A 14,107-nucleotide genomic window follows, 5' to 3' on the forward strand; every position below is an offset into this window, starting at 1 on the left:
AAGGAAGTAAACAGTCCTTTCTGTGTGCACAGAGTTTTTTCCAAAACACCCCATACCTACTTTGCTGCAGTACCCATACCAGCTCAAACTTCTGAGCAATGTTAAAGTCTGTGAAGAAGTATCCCATGCTCCCATACCAACATGGAAGGAATTGGTTCTTTCTATCAAGTTACTTACCGATCACTGTAGAAAACTACACGTTCCCAAATAACTACTTGGTGTTGCTTCAATCAGTTACTTCCTATTTACTGGGATCAGCAACAACAAGATTTCCAAGGATGACGTTCGCAGACTATCCCAAATCACTAAATGACATTCATACGAGGATAGCTCCCCGTCAGGAGACAATCTTTGTGGATATGTATATATACACACCCCTGCTCTTGAGCCAGAGGCTTTTCAGTCCTAACAGTACCTGCAAAAGACATTCCTCCTTTGTGTGCTCTATACTTGAGCTGGGAGGAAACCTGTTTCTCGTGTTTTTGCCTGTAGCATTACACCTCAGAGTATCATTCTGTTCTTCCTCATGTACATTTATTATTCTTTTCCTCTGTCCCTTTGCAAAAGAGTACATTGGTTTTCCTTTAGAGAGGTATATTGTCTTTTTTCTTTACATTCTGCCTACTTTTTGTTCCATCACTTTGTAATGTTCAGCCTGTGTAACGGGTTGTGTTAAATGGACATTCCTTGCATTTGTTTGGCTTCGGAGAACAAGATATACCACAGGAATATCAGATTTATGCTGCCAAGAGTTAATAAAGAGCATCTTGGAAGATCTTTCAGTTCTACCTCTGACACAGGCAAGCCATGCTGCAGACAGTAACTGATTGCTAATGTAAATTTTGTTTTGGAAGTAGTGAAATACTGTGGGTCATTCCTGATACATTGCAAGTCTTTGGAGCTCCTGTTGTGAATATTATTCTAAACTTCAAGGATGACGGGACTCCTAGACTGTATGAGGTATGTTGTACCTGATTAATTTATGGAATAAATGATGTAAAAATCAATTTATTTGCCGAATAAAATTTCAATCTAAATGGATCTTTCTGTGCTCGCTGGTTTGGGAACACAGTGTACCATGGACTTGGCTAATACATATTGTTAGTTGCTGTTTCTGCCCTTCAATAAAATCTTTTGAGGCTGATATGTGTGCTGGTTTTGGCTGGGATAGAGTTCATTTTCTTCATAGCAGCTAGTATGGGGCTGTGTTTTGGATTTGTGCTGAAAACAGATAACACAGGGATGCTTTAGTTATTGCTGAGCAGTGCTTACACACAGCCAAGGCCTTTTCTGCTCCTCACACAACCCCACCAGCAAGCAGGCTGGGGGTGCACAAGAAGTTGGGAGGGGACACAGCTGGGACAGCTGACCCCAACTGACCAAAGGGATATTCCATACGGTATGATGTCATGCTCAGCATATAAAGCTGGAGGAAGAAGAAGGAAGGGGGGAACATTCAGAGTGATGGCATTTGTCTTCCCATGTGACTGTTATGCGTGATGGAGCCCTGCTTTCCTGGAGATGGCTGAACACCTGCCTGCCCATGGGAAGGAGTGAATGAATTCCTTGTTTTGCTTTGCTTGTGCGTGCGGCTTTTGCTTTACCTATTAAACTGTCTTTTTCTCAACCCATGAATTTTCTTGCTTTTACTCTTCTGATTCTCTCTGCCATCCCACTGTGGGGGAGCAAGTGAGCACCTGTGTGGGGCTTAGTTGCTGGCTGGGGCTAAACCACGACAATATGATTTCAGCTTTCCATTTCCTTACAATTAAGCGGACACCAAAAAGTGCTTACGTAAACTTAAAATGGCAAATATATTCTTATAAAAAATTATTAATAATCTTGCCTTTCAACAAGAAAAAAATGTACACTTTAAACTAGTAAACAAGGTGTTTACTAATGTGTATACACTCACACAAAGTGTATGAAAATCCAAAGAGCAAATTAAAACTAAAACTAATGTGAAAATAAATTAACTAAAAGGCAGTGTTTTGATGCTGCCTGCCCTTCTCCTGTTCTTCGTTTCTTAATCTCTCAGTTTCTTCGCACACATTTTGGGTAGAACTGTAGAGGAGTTAGGTAAACAGGGATTATTTGCCTCATTTCTTCATCTCCCAGGGAATCGCTTCTAATCCCAGATCCTGTGCAGCTGCAGGTTACTGAGGATGATTCTGGAGAAGGATTTTCCCCTTGTCCTGTTAACTACTTGCAGAAGAACCAGCAAAAGTATTTTTACATTTTCTTATTGAAACTGCTGGAACATAAAATCTAACACCATCAGGACTTCCATACTAATCCAATATCCTGCCTCTGACAGCAGTAAACAGCAAATATGTAGAGAAGAGTGTAAAAACAGGACAAAGACAGTTGGTCTTTCATAAGTATTCTCCCAAAATCCAGTGATTTGCATTTAAAGTGTTTCCTAAGCCAGTGGTAATATCTTTGTATTTAATCCTCTGTGGGTTTTTCTTCCGTTAATTTGTTCAATGTCTAACCTGTATAAACTTTTAGGAACCCCAGCATCCTCTGGAAAGGTCTATGCATTGTCTGTGCATTGTGTGAAAAAGGCAGCTTGGCAGTTTAATTGCATTTCCTCTGGTCTTTGTGTTGAGAGAGAGTACCAGCAATCTTTCATTACTCATCTTCATGCCACCCACACATCTCCCCTGGAATACTGTTTAAAAACTTGTGCCATATTAACTCACTGCCAATCTTCTGCACCAAAGATTTAAGTGAGAAATTGCACAGTATTGTTAGCAGCTCAGTTCTGTCACCCGGGAATTCCTTTAGGATCCTTTGGGAATATTGTCAGACCTCGCAGTTACTGTTCTTTTTTTCTGTTTGTTCCATAACTTCTACCAAAATCTTGATTAGAGACAGGTTTTACTGAAACATTTAAACACCTTCCAAGGCGAGCTCTCTAGACTCCTTCATTGTGATCACAGGTGCAAAGAATCCATTTCATTTTTCTTCCATGGCTTATCTTTTTTAAAATGCTGATGTACCTTGATCCTCTATTGGCTGCACTGATGCTCCGGTAGGCTTGCTGATTCTGGTGTGTTTGAGAAAGACACTACTATTAGCATTGATGCCATTTGGAAGCTCATCTCCTGTCCTATTCTGCTTTTTCACGTGTAGTATGTGGAGTTTTATGATCTTTCTGGTTTTCCTCATTTAGGCACATTTTCAGCTTTTCAAAGGTTCGTTCGTTCTTCTAATAACCTCCCCTACCCTTCTGTTCAGCCGTGCTGGATTTCTTTTTGTCTTTCTAAAATGGGATGCACTTGCCCTGAATTTCTATATGGTGTCTTTGAATAGCCTCCTTGCTGCTTGCCAGAGTTTACCTTTTTACTATCCCTTTTATTGAGCTTCCTCCTCTGTATGCAATTCTTCTTTTTGAAAATAGGAGGAATGGCATTTTTGTTCATGTAGCTCCTGCCACAATTTAAAATGGCACCAATATCTAGGCCCTTCCCAGAAACATCATTGATCCTTTAACCCATGAAGCTCTGGGTCTTCATACTCCATAGAAAGTGGCAGACTGTTAAGTATCATCCTATAGACCTTTCCATACTTTATCATTCCATGAACATTTATTGCATTTCATCATTCCATGAACAACCATCTGTTTCTCCAACTTTGTGCTACCTCCTTGAATCTGATTCTTCCCTTTTGCATCCTTTCTGCAGCATCATGTCTGCATCTTTCTTCCCATCAGCATTAACACAATCAATGCTCTCAGCCCTTGGCAGAATGGCAAGCCCCTCATATTTCAAAGTAGCTACAAGAAAACAGAAAAACATACCATTCATTTTCAGAAACACATAATTCTTTTCAGAGATAACTGAAAGGCTTTTAGTTTCAAATTCAGTTAGGTAAGTGACCTCTATGAGCAATATATTCAAAATGAAGTAGTAACAAAGTTGCTGTGGCTACTGCGGTCAAAATCGCAGCCGCTAGGTATTTTGCAATCCAGATACTGACCAAACATTGCACTCCCCAGGTAAGCTAGCATCGTGGCTTGACAAGTGGGAGTTGGCAAATGACCTTAAGAAGCTGCTGAGGAAAAAAAGAGTGAAATTACTACCATATGCTATCTAGTGTCCAGTCAGTACAAGGCGGATAGACAGCAGTGCAGAAAGGCCAGAAGACAAAACAATTAACAGTGAGAACACAAGTAGGTGACACTTTGAATCTGAGCCCTGTAATTCATCATCATACTACAACCAAAATGCAAATCAGTGGCATAGGGTGATGACTAGCAGTTAAGGGACAGAACTGCAGCAAAGACTTACAGGATGTGTGAGCTGGGGGCTGTTTCAGTAACAGAGAAGAGCTAAATGAATAACATCAACGTATAAGTTTAGTATTGCATGAAAGCTGGTGTGAGCATTTGATCTTACTATCTTTCATGTCTTCCTGTGCCACTACGGACTGAGATACTTCTAGTGGATAGATGCAGTTAGTTCAATTTGGAGCTCATTTACTTTAGAGCAGTCCATGTAATCACAGCTCTGTGATGAAAGCTGTTTTTTCAGATAAAAAGCATCAACATTAAAGGTTTGTTACCAATTGGCATATGCAAATGCATTAAGAAAAAGGGGGGGAAGTAGAATGGCTAGGAAGGGAAAGCATGCACTGTGTGTACTCTTGCAATGCTCTATTTGGACAGAACTTCAATATTTCAATCTAGCCTTAAAAAACAACCCCAAACATAAACCTTAAAATCTCCGCAGACAATTGCTCGTAATAATTTTCTAGGACATTCTGAGCTTGTTCGTTTGTTTTAGGTTCTTGTCTTGTTTTAACTGCTTTGTGCCCTGTGTCATCGGTAACAACTGTGGAAGGAATATGTAAAATACCATCAAATTTGGAGAAATAGGACATTACATCCACTCCAGTAATTTTGCTTCAGTGTAAATCACTACACAAGATGCAAGGCAATAAAGACTGAGCACCATTGTATTTCATAGCCTGACCTTAATATTAAATCCTATGACTGGTGAGTCAGTTTCTGTCTGGTATTTTGACATTTGCCTCTCACTAATCATTCTGCACAATTCCATTAAAAACAGTATATATTAAAGCAAGGAAATTACATCTCTTAGGATTAATTTCTAAGTTTCCAACCCAAAATAGCATTGCAACTTGGGAAAAGTTGAACTGGCATTTCAGTTCAGGAGACTTGGTTAGCTAATTCCTGGCATATTTAGTTAGTGCATATCATTCCTCAATATATGAGGTGCCCCACACCATAGCTGCTACAAGATACTTAAAAAAGGAGGAGGCTGTGCCATCATTTCTCTGATGATCATAAGCCCAGTCAGCTATGTGCTCACCTCAAAAAGAGCAGTATGATTTATAGAAATTTTAGGTTTGAGCAGTATTCACATGGTTTCACAGCCAAGTGCTTGATTTTGTTCCCAGCTGAAGCCAATGGGACTGTCATCATTGATCTCAAGGTGAACAGGGTTGGACCACAAATGCAGGACTAAGGCTACCAAGGCAATACTCAGTTTCTCCTGAGGGTTCAGTGATCCCAGTCTGAGCTTCCTCAATATCCACTGCTGCTACACAAACCCAAGGACACTCAACACCTCTCTAGAATCAGAGCAAGAGATTTCGGAGTTAGAGTCTCAGGGCTTAGTTAGCACTTTTAAAGAATGATTCAGGAAATATGGGGCAAGATCCGGCCCACAGACATACATTTTTCCAGCAAAATGTAAGCATCTAGGGCCTACAAGCACTTTATTACACCTATTCAAAGCCATAGTTGTTAATACCCATCTTTTACATAATACCACAGCAATAAATGCACTTTCCCAGGAGGTAGGAAATGTGGGTTTCCAGGGCCACGTAAGCCTGAGAGGGTTTCAACGTACAACTCCTAGCTGTCCAATCCACCAGGCTCTCTGCTCAAAGATGTCCTCCATGTGTCCTCTTGAAGCTGGGCCATTATGTAGCCAGAAACCTGGCTGTCATTTTCTATCCATCTATTTCTAACAACTTTGAAACCAGGTAGCTCATCTCAACCAAAAAGAAACTATCAAAGATGTAATTTTCCCCCATATTTCATGAAAATGGATGACCAAACAGAAGAGAGCCTTTTCTGTCACCACCATCAAGTGACAGACAACAGCACAATCTCAACCCTCTTCTGGTCCCAGCGTGCCCCTGAGTTGGTAATTGGGGCACGCTCCTGCTCAGTCACAACCGGTGGCCTTGACTCAGGTTGAACTAAGGAAAATGTGGAAATTAAGTCCTCAGCAACCCTGAGGCTACTGTGCCACAAGGATTCATAACTACTTTCTCATACTTTAATGTTGGGTTTTGGTTTTGGAGTGTTTTTTTAAAGGACTTAATTCTGCTCAACTAGGCCTTTGTTTTTCATAAAGCTTTCTGGATCCTGAATGGACAAAGGCACCTAATCTCTAGAGAAGGACAGAGCACATATCTGCTCCTAATATTTCATTTTGCAGACAGATACCTGCTCACCCAAATGCCCGTCTTTCTTCACCCACTAACACTGGCAGCCTGTGTCATGATTGCCCTGCCTTTTCCTGCTTTTCAGGCGTTTTCTGTTTAACTTGGGCACCTGAAGTGGGTGGTATTGATTTTGTCTGTGGAACATTCCTGTGGCTTACAAGGGCTTGTTTTGTCAACATGTATTTCTTTTACCCTCCTGTTACGTAGGAAAATTCTGCACACAGCCTTCAGTAATCCATTCCTGATTAGAGTGTCATTCAGATCATATTATGCCGGATGATTAGGCTACACTTACTACCTTATGCTGTTGAATTTTTCTCTTAATGGAGACAGACATTTTGGAGTGTTTAGAAGTTTGATTACACTAAAGATGAAGTTTCTCCTTTCATATCTCCTCGGTAGACTTCAGCTAAGCAATAGAAATCAAGCCCCATATTGATAACTACACTGAAATCTCATTTCTCTTCTTTCTAAAATTCTTGCTTTATGTATATCCCATTAGGCCGACGGTTACTCAAGGTTTTTGACAGAATGATGTTCTGAATTTCTAAAGTATGCCGAGCTTCAGTCTTCTTCCTGAAGTGTTGAAAAAAAAACCAAACATGGTGTAAACAATATTCTATCCTAAAGATACAAAACCTTAACAATCAAAACAACCTCAAGCTGTAACTTACTCTGACTAAAAAATCACTATATATTTATTTGGCTCTATTCCAAGATTTAAAATAATGCAAAATTAGCACTCAATCTTTTAACTATATTAATGCAATTTCTTCCCCTCTTGTCCTACCAAGACTAGGGGTGGCCTGGATTTGTCATCTCTTTTTTAATCATCCTTTCGTACAAGTCTTAATGTTTCATTTTCCCCTGTTTCTGGAGAAGAGCCTCATACAGGGTTCCCGATACAAATACTCCCAGATTACCAAAAAATGAAGGTCCAGATCCAGCTTTTGTAAATTGGCCTAAAGTCTGCTTTGTACCAAGAAAAGGTTCCACTGAACAAAAAATCTTCAGAAAGTAGAGCCTGGTAGAGACTTTTTTTTCTCATCTAGAAAAATTTATGGTTGTTTTGAAAAGCCCCAAATGGAAAAATTTATCCAAAAGCTAAATATTTGTATTTCTGCCAAAAATAGTCATATTTTTGATGGAAAATAGAATTTTGCTACAAACATGGCACTTTGTATAGAAAACTATTTTTTCTTTGTAAAAAGACAAAAAATCCAGCAACCAATTTTCAGTAGAACAGTGATTTTGCTGGAAAAGTTTGGAGAGGGACTATTATCACAAAGTAGGATAGGGGCTTGGAAAAGACCTCTAGAAAAGCCTGGTCTACTGTTTGTGCACAGAGCCACAGTATAAAATCCTTTTTACTGGCTGATCAAGTTCTACCTTAAAAAGTAATTTCTTTCTTTGCCCTCACTGTTAAAATATTTGTCCAGAACAGCTACCTGGATATCAATCTATGCATTTACTCTCACCTAGGTTAATCCACCTGTTTTTCTGCCAAATCTCCTTTAGTCTACATAGTTCCTTTCCTGGTGATATATTTCATCTTGGTTTATATTTTAGCAGGCTATTGAAGAAAGCATTCTCTAAAATCCTTAGGTCTTCATTTATTTGCTCAGCACCTGCTGAATTCATCTTTCTTGACTGTGGATTGCTAAATTTATATGCAACACTCCAGATAAGATCTGACCAGTCCTTTGCGTGTTACCTAGCCTCATTACTTTTCTATCTCTACAGGAAATCTCTCTCCCATATGTCCTAAGATCACATTTATTTTTCACAGACATGTCACATTAATACTCATATTTGCCACACACTGACTTGTACACACAGGACTTCCTGCTCTTGCCTTTTAGCTTATGGTGGAAACACTTGTTCGTTGTTCTTCAGCACACAACCTTCCATTTTGCTTTATTAAATTTCCAACTTTTTTCTAGTACTTCATTTTCAGTTGATCCAGTGCTGTAAGATACCCAGATACTGCTTACTATTGACAACACCTTGAATCATTAGCAAATTTTGTTTTGTCAAAAATGAAAATGATTACTGAAAATAAATAAAATAGGACCCCAGTCTGATGTCTGAGGAACTTCACTGTTGTTTCCTTTTATCCTCCTATTTATACATCAGCATTATTTGTCAGGTTCATTTAACCACATTTTGGCCAAATAAATTTTTCATTAAGCTCCATCGTCTCAATTTTAACTAGCAATTTCTATGGCACTCTATCAAATGCTTTACCGACAGCTATCTAGAACAAATCTAATGTCTTTTCTTTGTATATAAAATACGTCTTAGTAAAGAAAAGTATTGGATTAAGCTGGTACTGACTCCTCTTGATAAATACTACTTTTATTCTATTTTTCATTTGTCTTCCCTTCTGCACTTACTCTTCTCTACTTTTCTAAAGCCTTGCCTGCCACTTTATCAGCTCATTTTTTTCTGCAGTTTTTGAGTTTGCTTCTAGAGTTTTGTGGCAAAGTCTATCCTTTACTTTAAATTGTACCAAAAAAAAATCATCATCATAACTAACCATTACAAAACTGCTAAAACTAATGGGGACAATTTTCCACTCATTGTATCAGAATAAAAAATACTTCAAATTTTCAGAATAAAAAGATTTGATTTCTTCATGTCCAGTAAAAGACTCAAAAGTCGCTGATCAAACCTGGAGCTTTGTAGTAAATCATAGCTAAAATGACATTAGACAAGTATTTTCCATTATGCCAGATACCTACATTATTTATTTTAGATTTAATTTATAAATTTAAAAGATCAGACTCTACCTCATCTATACATATGAATGTAACAGAATACCTATTAATTTAATGTGTTCAATAAGTATTAATGAAAGGACCTGCCTATAATGGAAATATGAAAAATAGAATACCCTGGCCAAGAAATTGGAAAGGTTCATTATACTGAAGGGACTTCTCCCACTCTTTTGAAATTACAAAAGACCTAGGAGTCTTATAAATTTGAGGGAGAGAGGACAAAATTGCATACTTTACACTAAGTATTTTAGACTACACTCTGTGTCTTTGGTGAACATGTCCCATACCCTGACGGAAGACTTCACAGTTACAGACATCTCCTTAATCAAGCCATTTAAAAGTCTGTGAGTCCTGAGCTTAACATAGCAAAAAGAAAAGTCTCACTGTTTTCACAGAATTTCTTTGTATTTCTAATCTGCAGAAACATATTTTTGAGTAGCCAAGCTACTTGCACATTATAGAAAGACCACTCTGAAGGGTTCTTCATATCACTATGTTGGTTCGGAATATGTGCTGTTTGGATGCATTTGGTACGCTGATGGTGGTAAAGTGCCATTTCGCAGGCCACTGCAAAAAAGCAGTTTCTGGAGCAGTTTGAGCATCATCACTAGAAGATACAGTCTCAGCTACAGCGTGAAGCTAGTCTTCATGCTTAGAGACAGCAGGGCACTGCTGTCTATGCTGAAATGGAAGATAATTAAAAAGCTGAGGTGACACTTAAGGACAGCCTTTCCTTAGAAAACTTTCCCTCTGCATGCTATTGCTTCTTTGTTTAAGAAACAAGCATAGGGTTCAAGAGATTATGTAGACACAAGACGACCAGTAACGACAGCAAAAGTTCAAAATAACTAGGACTTGTTGAACACCTGCTGGAGCTGCAGATAAAATACATTGATGAGTTTCTTTTGTTTATTCAGAGATTCTGCATTTCACCTTCTCCTCTTACTGCAGCTACTACAACATTTGGTGCAGGAGGGTCAACTGTTGGACAGTAGCAGCACTGTGCTGCTCCTCACAGGATGGTGTTGTAGCCGTATGTCCCCTGGAGCCTGTCCAAGGTCTGAATTCCCATTGTCATGAGCAGGACACATATCATTTGCCCCACTCAGGCCTGGCACCTCCTTTGTTGTGCTTCCACCTGGTCATTGAAAGAGGCTCAATAAGATCATCTATGTTAATAGTTACTGATGCTAAAATTTTGGGGAATTTTAATCTTCTCCAATATAAAAGGTCCAAACAACATGGACATTAAAGTCACAATTCCTTTTTCATGGAAACCCTCTCTAATATCTGTTTCCATGGCTGATAAAATCTTCCCTTACGTATTTGGACTGCAGAAAAAAAAAAAAAGCCTAACAAAAGGCAGGATGACAGTAGAAAGTACCTTTGGGAGATTTAGGAATATCTGATGAAGACCTAGTATCTTTGCTAAGTGTGAAGACTTAGGAAGAGCATCCCTTTGGCAATGAGACTTAAGAGTGTTCCGCATAAAGTGAAAGCAAAAGCTCTCTCTGTGGTCTCAAAAGCAGGACTCAAAACGTGAAATAGCTTGAGCAGCTCAAGAGGTACCCACCCTTGAAAGAGGCATGTTCTCCAAGATGTCTTGTACACATGCTTTGAGGGAAATCCTTCTAAGTTTTTCATGCAGTTCAGGTATTTCTGGCAACTGTATGTTATGCATTGTGTAAACAATAACTGTTAGATGATTGAACAAAAGCAAATCTCCTTTTAAACAATGAAAGCAATGTTATTTTAGCCTTTATACATGACAAGAACATGATTTGTAGATAGAATACAAATTGTCAAAACATCTTGAACTCCACAAACAATTTAAATAAGGATTCAGCTCAAAGAGGATTGATGTCATTGCTTCAGTATGGAAAGCTGTCAGCTGCTTCTCCACGGGCCTGACCAAAATCACATCAGCTACTTATTGCCAACACTGTGTTTCAGAGGACTCTGAAGAGACAGATGGCCAGGCAGAAGGTACTTGTTACTTATAACTCTACTGGCATGTACCTTTCTTTGGTAGGCAGACTTGTCCAACAGCTGGAATTGGAGCAAACCTTTTGGCTCCTGCATGTGCCATGGGAGCAGAGAGCTTGCAGTACCTTGGCACTGCTTGTCGCAAGGTCTATTACCTGCTGCTGAACTTTCCATTTCCACTTTTACTGCCCTCTCTGTAACACCCCGGTTCTGCTGATTCAAAATAATACCTATTTCAATCAAACTGCATTTACTTTTCTACCACCTCTATTGTGAAGAGGGGATGAATTTGCCTCCGTGTTTGGACTCCACCCTTTTCCTGCATGTCTGTGCAGTCCTTCTGTGCCTCATAGATAGCTCCACAAAATCTCTTTGTTCTTTCCTTTGAATTTGACAGGCCATTCTTGGAAATGGCATCAAATCTACACTGACTGTCTAAATTTATATGACTCCTTGGTTCCTTCATAACCCTATCCGTTCTTTGCTGCAGAAGAGTATCAGTCTCATTTGTATATATCTCTATATATCAACAGCTGTTTTAGATCCATTCTTGTTCTTTTTTTTCTGCTCTACATCTGCTATAACAGGGCACTGAACTGTGCTATGTTTACGCAAAAAGAACTTGAACCACGTTTTCTGGGCTTCATCCATCAATAATTTGTATTCTTTTTGGAAAAAAAAAAAAAACACTTAGCTATATCTAAACAAAAATATTAGTATTTGATGCATCTCTCTCATCTAGTGTCTCTTTCATGTCAAAGAGTCACTGGGAACAGCGACAGAAGAAATAGGTGAGAAATAATTGATGATTTTTCTTTTCGCCTTAAAATGCTGATTCATTGAAAACAAAACATCACAAAAATCTGACTCTGGGCAATCTTCTGATAGAACAGATACAAGTTCCAAAACTTCTTTGCCAGTTCTGGGATATGTGGACTGCCTACTACCTGAGATACTACTTTCTGTTATTCCACAGAAGGAATAATGATGACAGTTCCCAAGACTATTTCTACACAGAATGTTAACACTAATTTGTTAATTGGTTTCCCAGGCTACTCAGCTTCAACAGCTTAATGAATCATTTGCTCGAAGAATCAAACAGTGGGTTTTGGTGTCTGGCAACTCTTGTGTCCTCAGCTGCTGGGGCGGTCCAGCTGGTGGACAGTCTGCCTGACAGCTCCTCTGCAAAGGGACTGCTGTTGGGTTTACTGCTGAAGTACTTGAAGAGCCTTGACATGTAAAAATTTCACTCATGAGAGTGACTGGATTTAAAGACTGCTTTCTTAGTGGGATGCCAGTTATCACAAAGTGCAAGAAATAACTTCTAAAGAGAGACAAGACAGAAAGGATTTTTCCAAAGCCTTGCAATAATGGTAAGACATCAGATTCCTGTAAAATATAAGATTAGAGAAATGGGTTTGAGATTGTGATTTTGGAAAGACCTATAGCTCTTAAGAAATTGCTAAGAGCACCCCCAGACCGCACGTGTCAATAACCAGGAGCCCGAAGAGGAACCTTGGACACCGGTCTCAGGAATCAGGGAGGTTGCACTGTGCAATTCTCCATTTCCAAGAGGTTTGACCTGAGAGTCTGCCCAGGAGTCTCAGGGCTAGTGGCATAACCAGGTTCTTCTCCAACCCAGCTGTTTTAGAAGTAGGTGCAATTTGGCATTTCAGTCCACCTGTCACATACAGATCAAAGTAAATCCAAAGGGATACTATTTTCTGCTACGATGAAAATATTTTCATTACTTGATCATATGCCATCCTACAAGAAGTTTTTCTTTCTACATTAATGTTTCCCTCTGCTCTCAGCATGCAGGTTATAACACTGCTCATTACAATTTGTAGTATTTATTTTTAATGACATCACAGAGGTTATGATGAGGTCTTTCTTCTCAATTTTTGCACATGCATTAAAAAATATTAAAATTCTTTTCAGCTTTTCCTAGAAGTGTCCTTGGTTTGCTTGTAGCTGGTTATTTTGGGTGGCATAAGGCTATTTAGAAGAGTCTTATGTTGCCCACTCAGTCCCTTTTAATACATAATACTTAAATTATAGCACATATAAGACAGTGGAAAGACAACTCTAATTTATTCTCATTCTCAGCTAAAAGCCAGCATGTAAACTCTGCTTTTTCTATAACAAAAGGCATGGGCTAACATAAATGTCACTTAATTATACATTTTATATGCCTTGTGAGGCAAAACCAAGATCCATGCCTGGTGTAAACTGCCAGGCAATTATATAGAGTTGCCTTAAACTGTTGGTCTTCTACTGAGACCTCGAAAAAACCAGCCTGGGGGGGGAAGAAAAGTTTTGTAATAAAGTTGCTGCTCTGCTGATCTGCCCAGTGATCTGACCCTGCCAGGGATCGCTTCACTTACTTACCCCACATCTGTGGGGGGGGTTTCGTACTCGGCACTGGGGAGGCCGCACCTCGAATACTGTGTGTCTGGCTTGGGGGGGACCGTGCTCGATTACCTTAATGGTTTCACGGGCAAAAGGCATCCCAGTGCTGGCACTGGTACGCTGTCGGGACGGGCACCCAGGCCCCTCTGGATGCTATGCATGAGAAGAGGGGGCTTCTCCGGCACCTCGAGGCAGGCAGGGCGGGATAAATGCTCTCCATAACCCGGCAGTAGCCCGGGATGGCGGGGGAGCACCTGCGGGTCGCCGGGATGGGCGGGGGGCGTCCCGGCTGAGGGGAACGACTCGCACCTCTTACGGGGGGAGCAACGGCGGCGGGGAGAGGGAGGAGGAAAAAAGGAAGCCGAGGAGAGGGGCTGAGGAGAAGCGGGAGGGAAGGGAGCCGGTGTCTAGAGGAGGAGCTGGGAGCAGGGAGGCGGCGGCGG

At 40.0% G+C, this 14,107-nt stretch overlaps 1 protein-coding gene across 1 annotated transcript in view; it reads left to right on the plus strand.

Annotated features, from left to right (window-relative positions):
- Positions 1-934: 934 nt before the first annotated feature.
- Positions 935-14,107, plus strand: part of VIPR2 (vasoactive intestinal peptide receptor 2) — a 75,273-nt gene continuing 62,100 nt past the window's right edge. The window contains 1 exon segment of the mRNA XM_009329890.1: positions 935-960. Within this exon segment, the coding sequence (XP_009328165.1) occupies positions 935-960 (26 nt within the window).

This window comes from Pygoscelis adeliae, unplaced genomic scaffold (assembly GCF_000699105.1).
Source record: "Pygoscelis adeliae isolate BGI_AS28 unplaced genomic scaffold, ASM69910v1 Scaffold238, whole genome shotgun sequence".
Lineage (NCBI taxonomy): Eukaryota > Metazoa > Chordata > Aves > Sphenisciformes > Spheniscidae > Pygoscelis > Pygoscelis adeliae.